The sequence below is a fragment of the Gracilinanus agilis genome, chromosome 1 (genome assembly GCF_016433145.1).
Source record: "Gracilinanus agilis isolate LMUSP501 chromosome 1, AgileGrace, whole genome shotgun sequence".
NCBI classification, from domain to species: domain Eukaryota; kingdom Metazoa; phylum Chordata; class Mammalia; order Didelphimorphia; family Didelphidae; genus Gracilinanus; species Gracilinanus agilis.
Window position 1 is genome coordinate 639800278 of NC_058130.1, and position 21732 is coordinate 639822009.

Sequence of the window (21732 nt, forward strand, 5' to 3'; positions counted from 1 at the left end):
TGATAATTTACCTACCACATTCTCCCCCTTTTTCCAGTGTATCCTTCTTTTTCACCCCTTAATTTTAATTTTTTTTTTTTAGATATTTCCATCACAGTCAATTCACATCCAGGCCCTCTGTCTATGTATACTCTCTTTTAAGTATCCTAATAATGATAAAGTTCTTAGAAGTTACAAATATCATCTTCTGATAAAGCAATGTAAAACAATTTTACTGAATCCCTTATGGCTTTTCTTTTCTGTTTACCTTTTTATATTTCTCTTGAACCTTCTATTTGAAAGTCAAATTTTCTATTAGGCTCTCATCTTTTCATCAGGAATGCTTGAAAGTCTTCTATTATGTTAAATATCCATTCCCCCTCCATTAGGATTATACTGAGTTTCACTGGATAGATGATTATTGGTTGTAATCCTAGCTCTTTTGCCCTCTGAAATATCATATTCTGAGCCCTACGATACTTTAATGTATTGTTATTGATATTATTATTATTATTGCAAACAGAGTTAAGTGATTTGCCCAGGGTCACAAGGCTAGTGACAGAGGTCAGATATGAATTCATGAAGATCAGCCTTCCCAACTCTAAGCCTGGAGGTTTTTTCATTGTCCATGATCCTTTAATGTGATCCTAACTTTGGTTCCACAATATTTGAATTGTTTCTTTCTGGCTGCTTGCAATATTTTCTCCTAGGCCAGGGAGAGCTCAGGAATTTTGGTATAATAATCTTGGGAGTTTTCTTTTGGGGACCTCTTTTAGATGATTGGTGGCTTCTTTCAATTTATATTTTATCCTCTGGTTTGAAGAAAATCAGGGCAGTTTTCCATGATAATTTCTTTAAATATGATGTCTAGTCTTTTTTTTTTAAATCATGGATCTCAGTCCAGTAACACTTTAAATTATTTCTCTTGGATCTATTTCCCATGCCAGTTGTTTTTCCAATGAGATATTTTACACTTTCTTCTCTCCCCCCACCCCCAAAACCTCCATTCCCTGCTGATTCTTTCTTTGTTTTATTGTTTCTTGATGGCTTGTAGAGTCTCAAGCTTCTACTTGCCCAATTCTAATTTTTAAGGAATTTTCTTCAGTGAGCTTTTGTATTCTATTTCCATTTGGTCAATTCTATTTTTTTTTTAAAGGAATTTTCTTCAAGAGATTTTTGTGCCTCTTTCATCCTTTGACCTATTCTGTTTTTTAAGGTGATATTTTCTTTGGTATTGCTGTTAAAACTCTTTTTTCAAGATTATCTTACACCATTCTTATTTCTTTTCCCATTTTCCCCTTTACTTCTCAATTTGATTTTAGGAAGCCTTTTTACTTCTTTTCCCATTTTCCCCTTTACTTCTCAATTTGATTTTAGGAAGCCTTTTTGAGGCTCTTCCAGGAATACTTTTTGGCCCTGAGAACTATTTCACATTTTTCTTTAAGGCTCTGAAGGTGGCTTTTTTGATTGTTATCTTCTGAGTTTGTGTTTTGGTTTTTCCCTGTCATCATAGTAATTTTACATGATCAGGTTATTTTTTTGTTATTTGCTCATTTTCCCCAGACTTTTTCTTCACTTTTAACTTCATGTTAATGTTGGGCTCTGCTCCTGGAGCACTATCCTAAGCTTCAGGTGAGCTCTTTCAAATTCCCTTCCAAACAATTTTAATGTCCAGGAGACAGATGCGAGCACTTCCTTCCTTTACTCTTCCTTTACTAACGGGGGGTGGGGGGGGGGGGTTCATAGGCAGCTTAAAGATGCAGTTTGAGCATGGGATCTCTAAAAGGTTCAACAACACTGCCCTAGATCTTTTCCCAGATGAAATAAGAGATACACTATCCCCCATCTCATACTTCTGAAATATTTTTTTTATTCCAAAAGTATCAATCCAATGTCACTTTATGAATTGCTTTTATACAGCAGTACTGATTTTATTACAAAATTATGGCAAATTTTTAATATTTATTTTGATGTTTACATACATCAATGCCTCATTGGAGACATTTTAAAAAGACCCTATTTTTAGTATTTTAGTCATATTAATTTGTTCACTGTCCTAAATAAAGTCAATAGGAAATAATCAATTCAACAAACTTTATAAGGATCTTTTTATATTTAGTTCAATGTACTAAATTTGAGATTTGATAATATAGTACAATTAGTGGCAAGGCCTCTATTAAAGCTGAGGTCTTCTATAATATTTCCATCAAAGAAACCTGACTTTCATTTAGTAAAACAGCTTAAAAACAGAAACATCCTGTCACTTTCTAAAAAGTAGACCACATGAAATATCACTAGGTGAATATATACATTTAAATTAAATTTTCTCCCTTAAAGAATGGGATTGTTGAAAAAAAATATAACAAAGGGAATAATTATATCATATTCTTCTCTAATGCCATACATATGTATAAAGTTTTTCTGGGTTGCCATCTTTCCATATAATAGTCACAAAGCATTTGACTTTACCTGAGGGTATGAAACATGCATTTAAATGTATTACAAACCTTAAAGCATTATATAAATGCTAGTTATTATTGACCACCTCTGCAGCTAATATTATTTAACTACAAATAGCAAGTTATGAATTTCTATAATTCTCCCTCTCCTCAAAGCAAGAATATTAAATTACTAAAACTCACTATAGTTTTGTATTGTCCATTTAATAGTGACATAATTTCTCTATTAAAACCAAAAAGATTGTTCTCACAAGTTGTCCGTGTGCAGTTATTTCTCCCATGTGTTTGGTTATTTACATCTTTTGTCCCTGTTTAGAATGCAAGTTTCTTGAAGAGTCAAGTGTTTTTGCTTCTTTTTAGAAAAAATATCCCTAGCATTTAGGAGTGACAGTAAGCAATCAATAAATGCTATTGTTATTGACTCATTTTCTAGGAATATTCTAAATATGCTAAAATAATTTCATGCATTTCCTTGTTCACCCCTCCCACAGAGTTTAAAATATAAAACACAATAAATGCTATACAAATGAAAGAAAAAAGCCTGTAAAAATATTTCAGTGTGGACTAGTTTAAAAAAAAAAAGCCCCCCCCCAAATTTTGCCTCTCTTTTGTTCATTATGCACCCCACCACCCACACAAGAAAGCATGGAACTCTAGAACATATAATGTAAACGTACACTACTTCCTTCCCTGCAAAAAAACACAGATGAGAACCAAAGCATGCAACTCTATGGTATATAAACTGTGTTACCAAATGAGGTCTTAAAATAGGTTGTCAAGTTTAATAAATTAATCTACTTAACAAAAATTTCTAATTGGCAGTGTCAGATAAATTAACTTTTATGATATATTGACTGTAAATATATTGTATATGAAATTTCTCTGAAATATAAAGATACATCCAAACACCTAGATAAGAAATGCCAAGTTGGATTTTATTTAATTTATAGTGAATTGATATTAACATGTTTAATTGACATACTTAAAAGCATAGTATTAAACTTTATTTTTATTCTCAATGAAAAACAATGTACTACTATGTAAAACATTCAAACACGCTTAAAGTACAAGGGTTTATTTTGATGTGCTTATATCTGAGGCTATATTGAATAGATATTTGGTAGTATCACTATCAATTTTTAAAACCTGGCTAACTTTATCTTCCCATCTTTTATAATAATTTAAATAGTAACATTTTGCAACTTTGCTATGAGGCAGGCAGAGGGAAGCCTTCCTCTTTCAGCTAGCATCTTCTGCTTTCCCCACTTCACCTTCTACTGCTGAAGCTCTTTCCAAGTTAGGAAGTATTATTTATGTAAGGATTCTTAAACCTTTAACTTTTTGAAACCTTGTGTAGATACTGAAGTAAAGTCGTCTATTCATTTCAAATGGAATAAAATCTTAGCAAGTGACATTTTTGGTGGATATTTTCATCTTATGTTATTCAGCAATTTAAATTTCATCCATAGAAAAGTTTAATGTGGTATGTAGGAAGAGAAGGAAAAAAAAAGGAAAAATTCCAATAGTATATTCTTACCCACAGTCTGGAGCTGGGCACCACCTACAGTCAGGGTCTGCAACAAGCCACCGTCTAAGCATAAATTCTTCATATTTTTCCATCAATATATGATCACTTAATATCAAGCGAATATCATGAGGATTAAATCGTTCAGTGCATTCTGGGCATCTGATATTAACTCTACTCTCAGAGATTTCAATTCTCAGATATTGTCGTAAGCAATCCACACAAGATCTATGATGACAAGTCATTATATCAGGAAATCTTTCCTTAGAATGTCGTAAAAGACACAAAGGACACTCCATAAACTCTCCACTCTGTTTGCTGTTGATGGTTGTTCCATTGTCAGAGGAGGTATATGTGGAGAAAACTGTGTTCTTATCAGTACACATTTCAGAATGTATACTTTCAATACTTGCAATTCCATCCACCCCGCCATTGAGATCCTTTGACTTATGTTTGGTGTCCTTTTTCTTCCTAAATAGAAATGACCTAAATGACCTTTTTTTGGGGGCCTTTTTGACAGAAGGCAAACTCACAGATGAGGCAGAAGACTGAAGGTCCCGATCTGACCCCATTTGCCGATGCAAACTCATGTCTAGAATACTCATTACAACTGAGTGAGGGTCAGTGTTCACACACAACCCTCCATCATCATTAGTGATAAGTCATTGTTCTTGTCTTTGCATTATGATTTGGCCATGATGTGAGATAATCCTTAGTTTCTGCTGAAGAACTTCCACAACTGTTTAATATCCAAGTGATTGTTTTTACAGATGTTCTGTGGGGGGGAAAAAAGGAATTAGATTTTTAAAGTTAGTCACTATGGAAATTAAAGTAAAAAACAAAAACCATTAAGGAAACTAAACTCTATATATCTAAATCTTGTTAAAAAAAAATCAACCTATCAACAACTCATCCTACATATTTTAAAGTCATTATTTCAATGAATAGTTTACAAAGAAACACAGAAAAATGAAGAATGCTAAAATAGGCTACTTTCAAAATTACTTAAATTAGAAGTCTTATTTATAAACTATGATATTCTAACACATTCAAAAAGAAAAATCTATTTTTAAAGATTATATTTAGTTCAATCAAAATGCCAGCTGAAGGATGGGAAGAAAGCTCTTTTATAAAGCTCTTAGAAAAAAAATATTTTTCTCTGTACTCGCAAAATTCTCTATATTGTCAATGAATTTGGTTTTATTGCCCAGATTTTGCATTACTTTCTAGAAATATTTGGTATTTGTTTCCATTATTTGTTGTGAAACAATGTAAATAGAAAGAATTATGCAAATATTCTTTAAACCTGAATTCCAGTGCTACATTATTTCATACAATCCTTACAAGCCTATGAAACAATAAGCAAGGTAGGTGTCCTTTTTTCACAGAGAAGGAAACTTATAGTGATACTAGTAAAAATGGAAACATGAAGATAATGGCAGAGACGATAAGGAGATGAAATCTAGATTAATTGGGAAAGCTATATCACTTCTAGAAAGAATAAATGGTATAAGAGACAAGGACATGTAGTAGATCTAGGATTTAGAGAACTAGCTCTAATGTTAAGACCTGGGCTCAAATTTTGTCTCAAAAACGTTGTCACCAAAGGTTCCAGGTAACTCTCTGAACCCATGTTAGGCAGAACAAGTAGAGGGAATTATTATATCAGTAGTTCCACTTCTGATGAAATACTGGTCTAAATACAATCCCCCTTCCCCCTTCAGGATGCCCTCAGTTTAAAATAATGGAAATGATTTAAAATAAATGATTGTGTCATACTGATGGAGCTAGCTAGGGCAGCGATGGCAAACTTATGACACACATGTCAACATTTTCAATGCCACGCGGCGAGAAGTATGGGGCCACATGCCAAGGATGAAACATTTGCTGTAGTGTAGTGTAGACACTCTATGCACACCAGATGACAATTTTACCTATATTAATTTACCTATTTTGGTTTATTAAGTAATTATATATTACAATGATACATTTTGTTATCTAAGCTATAAATATCATGAAATTAAGGTGTTTATTTCTTTAAGTGACACACCACCCGAGTTATGCTTGGTGTTTTGGCAAATTTTGACACACCAAGCTCAAAAGGTTGCCCATCACTGAGCTAGGGAATGTGAGAAAAATTAAATACCAAAATAATTACAGGAAACTAAAATAAAATAGAACCATAAAATTACTAAGGCCTGGAAAAAGCCTTGGAAATTATCTAGCATCTTCCACTGTCTTTCCATCATCCCATTTTAGAAATGATAAAACTAAAATTCTGAGGTAAACTGAATTATCCATAAACAAATAGCAAACTGGTGACAGTCACTTCACACTTCTCAAGCTTTACTATTTTCTAAGTAATAACACTATATTTAAATTATGGATCACCTCATGTTAAACATAACTTTTAACAAAATGCTTATTTGAAATGTTATCTTAAGAATAAAATAATCAAGATGGCTGAAACTGAGAATTGGAGAAAATGCCAATTTTATTAGGTCATAAAATTGGAAAAAAAATAGTTTGACTCCTATCCTATTTCTGTAGCCCCTTGCCCATTTTAAATTAATAATTTGATCTCTATAATTAGTTCTAATCAGTATTATCTAGTTTAGTGTGATTCCATACAGATAGTGATTACTTATTAATAGACTAAAAAAGCAAATTAGTTATAGGTCATAGTTAAATAGGTTCTAAAGTAGTCTTTCCTTTTATGTTAAACTTTAACTTGCCAGCATATCTTAAAGGGGATCTCTAACCAGATATCACAAACTTTAGTGAAAAGTCCCAAGATATATTCATAGCCCCTCCACCCTGTATCACTGCCTCCTCATGACCCATGCCAGGAAGACAAGGACAAGAAACTTGACAATACCAAATCTATCAGTGTAGGGGCCATCACTAAGATATCCAGGGCGCTTTGCTAAGAGTGGATGTTGTTTTGAGGATGAGGTATAAATGGAGTGGTTGTCCTGAGAATGGGGTGTAGATGGGTATATATCCACCTTACTGTTTGGTAGCAATGTGACCAAGGTGCATACCAAGAGTTTGAAGTCCATCAATGAGATAATGCACTCGTGCCTGGACTGACTATACATATAAGCGCAGGATTTGGCACTGAAGGGAATAAAAGGTGTACTCTGGAGAAGATGGGGGATCTCAGACCATGAAGAAGGTCTGGAATTCTATTTGCTGGAAGAGGCCAAATCCCTCTAATGAATAGTTACAAGGCTTGGAGCTCTGCCTCAGTTGTTTTATTGTAGATTGGACAAATTTCTGGCATTATGAGAGAGAATGGCTCATTAAGAGGCAATATGGTATGGTGAATACAATCTGGAAACTTCAGAGCCAGGAAGAAGCCTTCCTGGTTCAAGTTCCTCCTCTGCACATAGTTGTTTGAAAGCTCTTTCTAATTATCACATTTCTTGAAATACTGGGTTTCTGAAATAAAAACTTACCATGCAATATTTTAGAAATCAATTCAACAAACATTTATTAAATATCTAATGATGGGTCAGGCATTGGACAAAGATAAAAAAGGAATAATGCCTGCCCTCAAGTTTATATTTTATTAGGAGGAAATTATATGCAAATAGAAAATCAACAACTGAGCAAGAGTTAGAAAGGAGTAAAGGCAAAGGATGACAAGTGCTTATCAAAGAAAATAAAAACTGCCCTTCATCAGCAAGTATTTCTTAGATTTATAAACAAATTTTGGGTTAAAGGAGAACAACAACTATTCAGTACATCTGTATGAATACCATCAAATCAACACTGACAAAAAAATCGTCTTAGAAGATAAGGAAAAAGACTTGTACAAAAATATTTATAGCAGTACTCTTTGTGGCAAAAAATTGGAAAATGAGGGGATGCCCTTTGGACAATGGCTGAAAAAATTTGTGGTATCTGTTGGTGATGGAATACTACTGTGTTCAAAGGAATAATGAACTGAAGGAATTCCATGTGAACTGGAACCACCTCCAGGAATTGATGCAAAGTGAAAAGAGCAGAACCAGGAGAATATTATACACAGATGGATACACTGTGGTAAAATTGAATGTAATGGACTTCTCCACTAGAAGCAATGCAATGATCCAAAACATTTCTGAGGGACTTATGAGAAAGAACACTATCCACATCCAGAGAAATAACTGTGGGAGTAGAAACACACAGAAGAAAAACAACTGCTTGATACATGGTTCGATGGGGATATGATTGGGGATGTAGACTCTAAACAATCAACCTAGTGCAAATATTAATAATATGGAAATAGGTCTTGATCAATGATACATGTAAAACCCAGTGGAAATGCTTGTTGACTACGGGAAGTGGGGAAGGGAAAGAAAGAATATGAATCATGTAACCATGGGAAAATATTCTTAATTAATTAATTAAACTTTAAAAAAATCATCTTAGAACACACATTTAAATATAACTATTATCCTAAAATTCAGAATTTTCCCATGATCTGGCCACCTATTTTTCTAAATTTCATTTTTATGAACTATACAAACCCTCCACCCCAGCTAGAAAGTGGCTTCTTAACTGTACTCTAAATTATACCATAGGGGGTATACAGCTGAACTATAAAGAGTGGTATTATAAGTAAGTTAGGCGAACATAGAATAGTACACCTGTCAGATCTATGAGGTCCAAGCAAGAGACAGAGAACATTATAAGATATAAAATGTACAATTTTGATTATATTAAATTAAAAAGGTTTTGTACAAACAAAACCAATGCAACCAAAATTAGAAAGGAAGCAACAAACTGGGGGAAAAATTTTTTTATAACAAAATTCTTTGATAAAAGTCTAATTTCTCAAATATAAAATGAACTAAGTCATATTTACAAGAAATCAAGCCATTCTCCAATTAACAAATGGTCAAGGGATATGAATAGGCTGTTTTCAGATGAAGAAATCAAAACTATCAATAATCATATGAAAAAAAGTGTTCTAAATCCCTCCTGATTAGAGAAATGCAATCAAAAACAAATTTTAAAAAACCACCTCACACCTACTAGATTGGCCAGTATGACAGTAAAGGAAAATAAATGTTGGAGGGGAGTGGCAAAATTAGAGGACACTTAATGCATTCCTGGCAAGTTGTGAATTGATCCAACCATTCCAGAAGACAATTTGGAATTATTTAAAAGACTTTATGTCCTTTGATTCAGCAATACCGTTACTAGATTTGTACCCCAAAGAAATTTAAAAAAGGGGGGAGGGAGAATGGACCTGTTTGTACAAAAATATTTATAGCTGTGCTTTTTGTGGTGGCAAAAAATTGGAAAATGAGGAGATGTCCTTTGATGGGGAAATGGATGAACAAATTGTGGTACCTGATGGTGATGGAATACTATTGTGCTGTAAGGAATGCTGAACTGCTTGATTTCTATAAGAAATAGAAAGACTTCCATGAACTGATGCGGAGTGAAATGAGCAGAACCAGGAGAACATTGTACACATTAACTGAAACATTTCGAGACGATTAAATAAATGTGATAGACTTTGCTACTAATGGCAATGCAATGATCCAGAACAATCCCGAGGGATTTATGAGAAAGAATGTTATCCACATCAAGAGAAAGAAAGATTGGAGAAGAAATGCAGAAGAAAACATATGATTTATCACTGGTTTATATGGCTATATGATGTGGGGTTTTGGTTTTAAAATATTACTCTATTACAAAAATTAATAACATGGAAATAGGTTTTGAGTGACAATACATGTATAACCCAGTGGAATTGCTTGTCAGCTCTGGGAAGGGAAAGGGAAGAGGGGAGGGAGAGAACATGAATCATGTAATTATGGGAAAATATTTTTTAAAAATAAAATTAAAAAAATATATATACCATATGCATTCCTATAAGTACGTTAAAAAAATACTCCAGTCTAAAATATCTTCCTCCATCCTCTCTACCTAGTCAAAATGAATACCTTTCTTTCAATATCTATGCAGCTCAAATTTCATTTCTTTCATGAAGAATTCTGATAACCAATAATGATATTTCTCTTTTCTGAATTTATAACATTTTCATACTACAATACTCTAACTTTTTCATGTTGTTCCTTTTTGTATTACTCATTGAGGACAGACAGGGTCTATATACCCAACCCAAACTTGGTAATTCCTCAACATCTATGTCTCTGCTCAAAGCATGTTCATATTTATTGAATACCATTCATTTGGAATTTAATCAGATACTTGTGAAATATCGTATATTGTTTTTATGTCACATTAATAATACCATAAAAACATTGCTCTGATGCATCCTTATGGTACAAAAATAACCTGGGTTCTTAAAAGCTGTATCAGTGGGCAGCTGGGTAGCTCAGTGGATTGAGAGTCAGGCCTAGAGACGGGAAGTCCTAGGTTCAAATCCGGCCTCAGACACTTCCCAGCTGTGGGACCCTGGGCAAGTCACTTGACCCTCATTGCCCATCCTTACCACTCTTCCACCTAGGAGCCAATACACAGAAGTTAAGGGTTTAAAAACAAAACAAAACAAACAAAAAAAGCTGTATCAGTGGGAAAAAAGCTTTGTAAGATTATACCAAACTGGGAGACTGAAGAGAATGTAATCAGAAGTACTGCAAGTCATTCTTGCTCCCAATCCCCCAATCCCACCACATCCTGATCCCCATTTACTCCAAATCTAAAAAAATGCACTGGACCAGATCCCGGTTGGGAAATCAAAAAAGGTACAGCAAATCATATTTCCATCTCTAGGTGTCATAAAGAGATTAAAAAAGTCTTTACGTCACTCAGGAAAAGGTACAAGTACAGGGTATATATTCTAGCTAACCTGGAAATCAATACAAAAAGAAGTCCCAGATTTAGCATCGGACAGACCTAAATTTGTGCAAGGTGAAGATGTCGAATAGCAGTTCTGTCATTCACTATAAAGTTCTAAGTCACAGATCCAGATCATACTAAGGGGTTCTAAAGCCTTCAGGGAAAGAGGTGATCTTGGGACCTATATTGGGCACCAAGCAAGAAGCAAGTTCAGGAGCAAGTAGGAGCTTTGTAGCTTGGACTCCTGAGGTAGAGTAGGATCTCTATTTCAGCTTCAAATCCAGTTTGGAAACCTGCATAGGAATAACTAGGGCAGAATCCCAGACCAAAGGTAAGGCTACACCTCTATCACTCTAAACAAGCCGTTTTCTAGCTGGCTGACAGTGACTGAGTGAAGCAGTCTACTGTGACTTCCAACCAATGGCATATTTACAAAAGTATTGATCCAAACCAAACGTGGATCCCACGTGCAATTAGATTTTGTCCTGGAAAAATGCAACACTCAATACCATAAGGAAATAGCAAGAGGATCAGCCCAGATATTCCCTCCAGAAATATGCAGAGCCTGATCCTAATAACAAATGTGAAATTATGAATTAAGTTGAAAAATTAGTGCACATGCACCCCATCCCCAAACCAAGCTCACCATAAAAAGCTATAGTGATAGCGATATTCAAGACATAAAACTAGAGGAAGAAAATGACTCCAAAACACCTTCAAGCAGAACTTCAGAAACAAACACAACCTGGGCGCAAATTCAAATTCAACTAGAATTCCTGGAAGTTATTAAGCAAGAGTTCAAAAAAAAATTTTTTAATGAGAGTACTAGAAGAAAAACTATAAAAGAAATGAGAGCCATACAAGAGAGACTGTTTAGCAAAATAGATACATGCAACAAACTCTCTGAAAATTAAATGGACTGATATAGAGAAACTAATTACTCTTATGAAACAACAACAAAAACTTAAAGTGAAAAGACTGGGAAGAAAAATAGAAGAAAATGTAGGGTTATCCTGGAGTAAAAATAAATGACAGAAAATAGATTGAGGAAAGAAAATTTAATATAATCATTAAGACTTTGGGCTAAGACATCTCAAAGTCATAAAACTGCCCAGATCTCTTATATCTCTTATTATATATATATATATAATATATCTCATATATATAAATAGAAAACAATGTATAAATAAAAGAGAATCCACTAGACAACTCCTGAAAGAAACTCCAAAATGAGAACACTCAGGAACATTAATGATCACAAGTCAGTTTTCAAATCAAAGAAAAATAAGACAAAAATAATTTAAGTACCAAAAAGCCACTGTCAGAATTATACACAATTTAGCATCAACCATTATAAAGAGAACTTGGATTATGAAACAAGAGAACAATTATAGGATATGGGCTTACAACCAAGAATAATTTATCTGGCAAAAACTGAGTATAATCATTTTGGCACCATTACTCTGTCATTAAAGGTCCATTTTCCCTCTGTATTTTATAAAAAGTGATACTGAGGAAAAATGGGCCTTTAATGACAGAGTAATGGTGTCAAATTCAAAACATAAATTAATTCCTGTGGGCTGCATACTGACTTAGAAAACCACAACATTATTTGTATTGTATTGTTAAACATTTCTCAGGAGTCTCTTCAGAGTGACACCTCTAATATAGATAACTTCTAAGCATTCCTGATGAAAAGACCAGAATTGCACAGAAACTGCAGTACAAACACAGGAATAGAGACAATGATGAAAAGGTAAACATGAATGATTATAAGTCTAAAAAAGGATAAACTGTTTTCCATTCTCATGTGGAGTGATGATGTATGTATACCCTCTAAACTATCACCATTAGGGATCAAAGAGTATAATTAGATAGCTGCCTTGGGAGTACTTTAGTTATGGCTTGATGAGCTTAAAAAGAATGGAAAGAGAAGGAAACAGGAATACACTGTGGGCAAAATAGAAAGTAAATTTGAAGAAAACTATCTCACATAAATTGGGACACACAAGAAGTTTATACAAATAAGGAAGGGAAGGGTGGGAGGAGAGGGTAATACTTGAACTTCACTCTCTAAGAAAAGAAAGGAAGAATACACACAGAGAAGAATCGGATATAGAAATACACTTTACTCAAAAGAAAGAGAGAAGGAAAAGGAGGGGTAAGGTGGGAATAAGGGGAGAGAAAATTAAAGGTGGGATTAATCCTAAATGAAATAAAGGATGTACAAAATTATTTAAAGCAGTTCTTTTTTCAGCATCAAAAAAATTGTAAATTGAAGGGTGTCATTAATTGAAGGATGGCTCAACAAATTACAAAAGAGTATAAACATGGTGAAATACCACTGTATTATAAGAAACGATGAAAGGGAGGTTTCTTGAAAACTTAATTGGACTTTCTGAACAGATACAGAGCAGAGCCATGAGAACAACACAAACAACTCTAAATCAGCATAATGATCAACCAAAACATACTAGCTAATTCCTTAATGAAACATGATTTAGTGTATAATGAGGCTTTTTTTTAGACAAAATTTTTTTTTGCTTAACTATACATGTTTAAAACAGGAGTTTTGTTTTTCTACGGGGGATGAATTGGATAGGTGGGAGCCAACATGGATTTCTGCTCATTGAAAAAATTTTGATTAAAAAACAAACAAAAAAAAAAACCAAAAAAAAACAAAACCCCAAACCCACAATTCTACCATGCTGTAAAGTTTTCTTTCAAACACAGTCCCTGAAGACCGACCTATCTAATTAGAGAGAAATTCATCCCTAGTAACTTAAGATTATGACTTCTTTGGTCAAAGTAATCCATGAAACAAAAAAAACACCACAAGATTCTCAGTCCTGTGAAGCTCCCTTCTGTTTCTGCAGTAATAACAATGGCAAAATGATAATACAGAAAAGAAAGGTGCTAAGCACAATTTAGTTGTTGTTTTTTAATACCAGCAGTAAACATCAACTTAACTACTAGTATTGATTCAATCTACTTTAAACTTAACAGGTTCAAACCAGTTTAAACAAAATCTGGACTAAAAATCAAGTTCAAACCAGTTCAAACCTGGGTAAGTACCTAAGAACCTAAGTACTTACATATTTAAATATCTAATTAAATAATTTCTTAAGTACCCAAGTGCCCAATTATTTAGTACCTAATGCCTAATTAGGGCTGCTAGGCCACAGAGTGGATATGAGTGCCAGGCATGGAGTTAAGAAGACTCTTCTTCCTGAATTCAAATCTGGCCTCAGATACTTACTAGCTTTATGATCCCGTGTTAGTCACTTAACCGTGTTTGCTTCAGTTTTCTCATTTGTAAAATGACCTGGAGAGGGAAATGGCAAACTATTCTAACATCCTTGCCAATCAAACACCAAATGAACAACAATGCCTAATTACCTAATATATAAGTGCCTTTGTATCTAAGTATCTACCTCACATGTTTAAATACACAAAATACATAAGTGTCTATCTCCCTAAATACCTGTAGAGCCATATACCTAATTAACTGATTACCTAAGTACCTAATTATCTAGATATGTATGTTCCTAAATATCCTATTATCCAAGTACTTTGGTATCTATGTTTCTAAGTATTTATCCATATAAAGAGCTAAAGTACCTAAAAACTTTACTAAGAACCTAAAAATGAATTATCAAGTCAATATGTATCTAATTACGACCTAAACAATATGAATTTGGGTAGCTATATAGTAAAGTGGCTAGAGAATTGAAATCCAGTCTTAGTCACTTACTAGTTGTATGACCCTGGGTAAGTCACTTTCCCCTATTTGCCTCAGATACTCATCTGTAAAATAAGCTGGAGAAGGAAATGGCAAATCACACCAGTATTTTTGCCAAGAAAACTCCAAATGAGGTCACGAAGAATAGCAAATGAATGATTACCTAATAAATACCTAGGTACATAACTTCATAAGTACCTATGTAACTACATACTTTTGTAACTAATTCTTAAGTACCAAATTACCCAATTAAGGTCACATTTTTCCTAAATGACCAAAAGAACTGGACCATATAAGAACTGATATTCTCAGAGTAAGTGGAACCATAAGTCATAAGGAAGTTGCAGTTAAATTAAAAGAGGGGTCACAGACTTTCTTTGGAGAAACAAGAGAATCATACCTAAGATAACTATGAGCCACTTAATCATCTCCTATTCTTGTTGAGCATGGGCAAAAAGGGCACTATGAAGGTAATTACAATGAACGTACCATATCTGTTTCAGATGATAATGAAGAAAAGAAATTCCATGAGGATAATAAGTAGATGCTAATATTCTTTACAGATAAGGAAACTTAAGTGTTTAAGGAGGATTAAACTCAGGTCTTCTTGACCTTCAAATTTACTATTTCACCTATATCCATCTGTATCAGCTGTGTATATAAAGACTAACAACATATTAGACAAAAGGTAAAAAAATAAATAATAAATTATAAGGATAAAGTTGAGATGCAAAATTAGATCAGTTCTGCCTTATTATTGCTGAACATTGGGAAATGGGTAAAAGAAAAGACATTGATTATAAACTCTCTGGCACATAGTAAAGGATTAATCAAGGCTTGTGGACAAACCACCATTTCTCATAGCATTTTTAACTGATAAAGCAACTGTCAAAAGAAGGATGCCAAAAGTATACAAAAAATGCTTCACTACCTTCATTTCAATACCAAGAAGAGAACATGGCTGCCAAGGGGAGCAATGTCTTAGAACAGAAACTCTGCAAATATATCTCTCATATTTTTAAGTATTCGAGAGATATGGATAGTTTTCAAAGAGAGAAATGCACACAATCAACAATAATATGAAATAATACTTCAAATAATTAATAAAAGAAAAGCAAAGTAGGATAACTGAGTTTTCACAATCTGATTATCAAATAAGTAAAGATGACAAAAGACAAAAATAGTAAATATTGGAAAGGCTATGGAAGTTACTCTGTGTTGGTGTTAGAGCGCTGAATTGGTCCAACTATGGTGGAAAACAATTTCAAATTTTAAGTAGTAAAGTTACTACATTGTACTTACTCAAGCAAGTCACATCAGTACTAAGCAAAGTCAACCAAATGGAAATGTCTCACACACTCAAAAATATTAACAGCAGCAACTTTTTGTGGTAGCCAAGAATTATAAGCCAAGTGTCTGGGCAATAATTAGGGAATCATTGAAGAGACTGTGGTCTATGAAGGTAAAAGAATATTGTAATGGAATGCCTTAAGAAAAAACAAATATGAAAAATTCAAAGAGATTTGAAAAGATATTGCAGAACAAACTGTGAACCAAGAAAAACAATTTACACAACAATCACAATAACATAAAGAAAGAACTGGAAGATGTCATAACTCTAATAAATACAAAGACCAATTCTGAATTCAGAAGACTGGTGAAATAGTTATCCTATTCTCCTGTTAGAGGAGAGGTGGTAGACTTTAGATAGGTGTAGAATGAAGCTTACGTTGTCCAACAAGGTCAATGTGCCAGTTTTCTTTATTAAATATAATTCTTAGGAGAAATGGTTCTATTGGGGGAGGAAGGAGGGACAATTCTTATCAACAAAACATTAAAGAAAACTCTACAGAGGACAGTAAAAAATTATGAGCAGTACTATTCCATAAAATAGTAAAGAGTATAGGAAGCTAGGTGGCGCAGTAAATAAAACCCTAGGCCTGAAAATTAGGATGATCTGGGTTCAGATCTGGTCTCAAAATACTCTCTCCCTAACAGTGTGACCCTGGGCAAGTCACTTGACCTTACTTGCCTAGTGTGTAAATGGAATTAACTCTAGCCATTCATAGCTAAACTCTTACTTAACCTAGGCATAGAAATGATTTAATTCCTCACCTTCCTTAGTGGGGAGGGGAGATGAGTTACCCACACGTGACAATAAGTAACAAATCAAGTACAAGGGACTGCCCTTTGGGCAGTCCAAATCAATGTAGAGACTGCCATTTGTCCATTTGAATTAGAGGTGGACCCACAGGAAGTGACGAAAGACACTATCTCTTTAAGTAAGTTGGTTACTTCCTGTGGAGGCAGTTCTCACTCTGAACTTGGTGCTGAAGGAGCTCTCCTAAGACCACAGAACGCTTACACTCTGTATTGTCACATGGGTAAGTTAGGCTGACTTCCTTGCCCTACCTAGGCCGCTTCTAAACTCTGTCTTAAGTAGGCAATTAGCCTATCTGGTTGTTGGGCCTTGTGGCTTGTAGCCTGATTTATTTAGCCTTTTAACCTCTCTCGTCCAGGCCTCTGCAGGCCTGGACTAGCCTTTCTCTTTAATCCTATACCTTCACCTTCCTAGTTATAAATAAACTTGCCTTAACCGGATGCTGACTTGGGTCTGATTTAATTACGGAATCAATCTGAACTGTTGATTCCTGGCGGCCACGTTTTAAATATATATATATATATATACATATATATATATATAATACCCTAATTTCCCTCTTACACTAGCTCTTACCCTTCTGCCTTTTTTTTTTAATTTTTAATTTAAAAAAATTTTTATTTTTATTTTGAATATTTTCCCATAGTTACATATTTCATTTTCTTTCCCTCTCCCCCAAACTCCCTACCCCCCCCCCCTTAGCCAACACACAATTCCACTGGGTTTTACATGTATCACGGATCAAAACCTAATTCCATATTATTGATAGTTGGACTAGAGTTATCATTTAGTGTCTACATCCCCAATAATATCCCCATCAGCCCATGTGTTCAAGTAGTTGTTTTTCTTCTGTGTTTCTCCTCCCACAGTTCTTCCTCTGAATGTTTGCCCTTCTGCCTTTAAGAGTATACAGAAAGTAAGGGTTATAATAAAGTAGAAGAAAGAAAAACAACTTTATAGAAGCCTCACATGAGACCAAATTAATACAGATTACCACAAGACATTCAGGGACAAAACTAGGAAGACATGAAAAATGTTAGAAATATCAGTGTTTTAATACTAATTTTCATCATGGATGACAGTAGAACTTTCATATTTGTAACCTAACATCTCAGTGTCCAATATACCATATGAGGAAGTAGAAATGACACCAAAAAATTAGACAGGAAGAAAAATTGAACCATACCAAATTTAAACCTATATAGAAGAAATCCATGCTAGAAGTGAAAATTTTGAAATCATTAAGTAGATTTTCAGACTATCTGAAAGAAGGGGAAGATAACATGATTGGGGAAAATGACATATGGCAATATAACTAATGAGAGACATAGAAGACATAAGATATAAACTAATGATTATATTATATGCCTACCTTCTTGTACCTAAAAAATCTAAATAAGAATGATCTACATATACATTGAGATTATCTTTGATGAAAATATAACAAAGGAAGAGGCAGGATTTAAAAAATAAATACTACAGCAGGCAAGAACATCTTCACAATCACACAACTTACTAAAAGGTTAATTTTTCCAACGTGCTTAATGTTCACTGACTGTTTTTCTAAAAACCAGCATAATTCAGTGGAATAATAAAATGTAGACTTTAAAGGCTCTCCTCAAAAGGGTCTCCCATGTTAAAATCAAACAAGATCCTTTGAAAGATGCAACAGATAACTATATTTAACAATCCTCTGATTATTAAATGAGGCATAAAACAGGGAGACATATGCTCACCAAAGGTGTCTGTCACTGTCATGGAGGATGTCCAGCACAGAGTCCAAATGGAAAGGAATTCCCTATGGATGGTGAGGTCCTCCAGATGCTCCTGTTTGCAGGTGACATTGTGCTGATTACATCAAGCCCCGGAACACTGCTGAGCCTCCTAAATGAGATTCACAATCACTCAAGAGTTCAGCCTAACTATCCACACAAGAAAAAGTAAGTGGATGGAGGATGTTTATTGTCCAAACTATTATATTAATTTGAATTCAGAGCCCAGAGAACTAGTCCATCAGCACCTATATCCTGGATAGGGCACTATAATAGGGACAATAAGCTAGGTCCAAAACTGAAGAGGTGGAAACTCATGGATTAGATTGCCTTTGGGAAACTATACAGTGCTTTTTAAATAAGCTTAAAGTTTATACTTGAAACAAAAAACTAACTTAACACCAATATTTTAGCAATTATGCTATGTGACTTTAAGGCATGGAATCTCCATAGCTTCTGAAGAATCTAAATTGCAGGTCGCTTAAAGAGCAGTGGAGCAACACATGGTTAAGAATGGGTAGGAGGCAACATATTTCCAAAAAATAATACTAAGAATCTTGGTTAAAGTTCTCAAGGAGATATGATTGGAAAAGGAGATGAAATAATTATGTAGTGAAGGGAAAGATAACAATGTTGCCTAAGTGCTGCACTAGTTTCCTACATAATGACAACAGATTTAAAAGTCCCCCGCATGTTAGGTAGCCTTCCTCTGGAGGATTTATAGGACAACATGAGCAAGAAGTCATGTATAATATGGATGGATTGTAATCTGCACCACTAGAGGAAATATACCTATGATGATGATATCACATATGAATTATAGGATTGACATACATAGTTTGAAAAACCAAGGGAAAGTGTAACAAATTTAGAACTATTTCTACCAAAAATGGTTAAAATTAAAGTTTTATACAGTGAAGTATAGACTTTAGTTATCTGGAAAACTAGCTTGTTTGAAACACCTTATTCTTCAATGCATATAACATAAGTTTTTCAAAAAATTTTCACATAATAGCATTTCTATTTACCCCCCCACCCCATTCTCATCTATTCCTATGTTTCTGTAGCTTCTTTGCAATTCCTAAATCTATGGATTCTCTGCCCTTACATTCTTAAATCTCTATAACTATCTGCCATCAAGGAAGATCGTGAGCCACATTACTGGAGGAAACTACTATGCGGGCAAGATTATAGATTCATTTAGTAGTTGAATACCTCAAAATGTCTAAAACAGCCCATAAAATTGTCCTTCCTTTTAATTTCCAGTGACCCAAGCTTTAAAAGTCTTATGCTCTTTGCTTTCCCACATTACTCAAATTCCAATTACTTGCCAAATCCTGTCAGTTAATTATATCTCTACACTGACTTGAATCAACCCTTCCCCTCTCCAATTATGCTGCTACCAACCATAGCTCAGGCATTCTCACCTTCTCAACCTTTTTTTTAATATAACTATAATTGCTCCTTCTTAAAATTAAAAACCCTTACTTTCTGCCTTAGAAATAATACTCAATATTGGTTCCAAGAAAGAAGAGTGGTAAGGGCTAGGCAACAGGGATTAAGTGACTTGCCCAGAGTCACACAGCTAGGAAGTGTCTGAGGCTAGATTTGAACTCAGGATCTTCCATCTCCAGGTCTGGCCCTCTACCCACTGAGTTACCCAGCTGTCCTTAATAGCCCTCTAATTGGCCTTATTTTTCATCTCTCTTCTCTTCAAATTAACTTTCACCAAGCTGCCAAAATAATGTTCCTAAAGCACAAGTCCAATCATGCCACTCCCCTGCTCAAAAACCTTCAGCGATTTCTTTGTGTCTATGGGAAAAAATATAAAAAATGTTGGTCTGGAATAGTAAGTCTTTTATAAGAGGGCTCCAACCTTACAAGTTTATCTCTAAAGGAGTCAGTGTATAGTAGAAGTTAGAGAGAGTAGTTAAGAGTTAGGAAGACTGGAGCTCAAGTCATTCTTTTGGAACACAAGTCATTCTTTTGGACCACACTGGCTGAGGGACTTGCTGCTTGAAAGTCACAATATAGCAGTTAACTCCTTTAGGTCATAAGTTGCAGAGCCAGTGCTCATCTATATTGATAAGAGTATATTCTCTCATTGCCAGTTGCCTCACATAACATTGCCTACCTATGAAATCACAGGCCTGGATAAAAACAAACAAACAAAAAATCACCCACAAAAAACTTACAGGCTATATAGTGCCTAGCACACCAAGTACACAACACATAAATAAATATGAGATAATTTGAGGAGAAAGAAGTAATTTACACAAACAGCAAGAGGGGGCAGGATTGAGCAACTTTGTGAAAGATGTAAAGAAGCTAAGAATACTGTTAAGTTGAAATGGAGTATATTTAAATAATGGAAAATACATAAAAAGGAACTGGAAAGCTCTAACCCCATGCCTGGGGCCAACCCCTACACTGGGAAAATATCTCTTCTCTGTCATTTCCATCACAGGATTCCTTTTCCTTGCAGTCTCAGTTCAGATATCATCTCAGGAAGACTTCCATGATCCCCTAAGGCTTAAAGGAATTACTCTCTTTAAATTCTCTTAGAGCACCTTGTCAGGATCTCTCCTTTGCTATGACATTTTATTTGCAGCACATTTATTTGTATAAATGTTCTTTTCCCTATTACACTGTAAGATCTACCTCTATAGCACTTAGCCAAGCACCTTAAACATCTGTAGACATTGGACATTTGTTAATATGTAAAAAAAAATAATTGCTGAACTGATTCTAAAAAATCTGTCAGGGACAACTTGCTTAAGAGGCTTAGTGGCCACAGAGGCAGACCTTGAGGTAGGAGGTCTTGGGTTCAAATCTGACCTGAGCCATTCCTAGCTTTGTGACCCTAGGCAAGTCACTTAACTCCAATTGCCCAGCCCTTATAACTCCTTCTGCTTTGGAACTGATACTTGGTTTCAATTTAAAGATAGAAGGTAGGGTTTAAAAAAAAAAAAGCTATAGAGAAGTCAAAAGGAAAATTGAGAAAAGACCATTAGAATGGGCAATTAAGAGATTATTAGTAACTTCAGAGAGCAGTTTTGATTGAATTGATGAGGGTGTGAGCCGGAATGCAAAGAGATAAAAAGTGAAAGAGAGAGGGGCAGCTGGGTAGCTCAGTGGATTGAGAGCCAGGCCTAGAGACGGGAGGTCCTAGGTTCAAATCCGGCCTCAGACACTTCCCAGCTGTGTGACCCTGGGCAAGTCACTTGACCCCCATTGCCCACCCTTACCACTCTTCCACCTATGAGCCAATACACAGAAGTTAAGGGTTT

The 21732-nt window shown here is 34.6% G+C and overlaps 1 protein-coding gene across 1 annotated transcript in view; it reads right to left on the bottom strand.

The window, feature by feature from the left end:
- Positions 1-4619, bottom strand: part of RNF19A (ring finger protein 19A, RBR E3 ubiquitin protein ligase) — a 30256-nt gene extending 25637 nt beyond the window's left edge. The window contains exon 1 of the mRNA XM_044668650.1: positions 3976-4619. Within this exon, the coding sequence (XP_044524585.1) occupies positions 3976-4568 (593 nt within the window). The 5' untranslated portion in view covers positions 4569-4619. The remainder of the gene's footprint in view (positions 1-3975) is intronic.
- Between the last annotated feature and the right edge of the window lie 17113 nt (positions 4620-21732).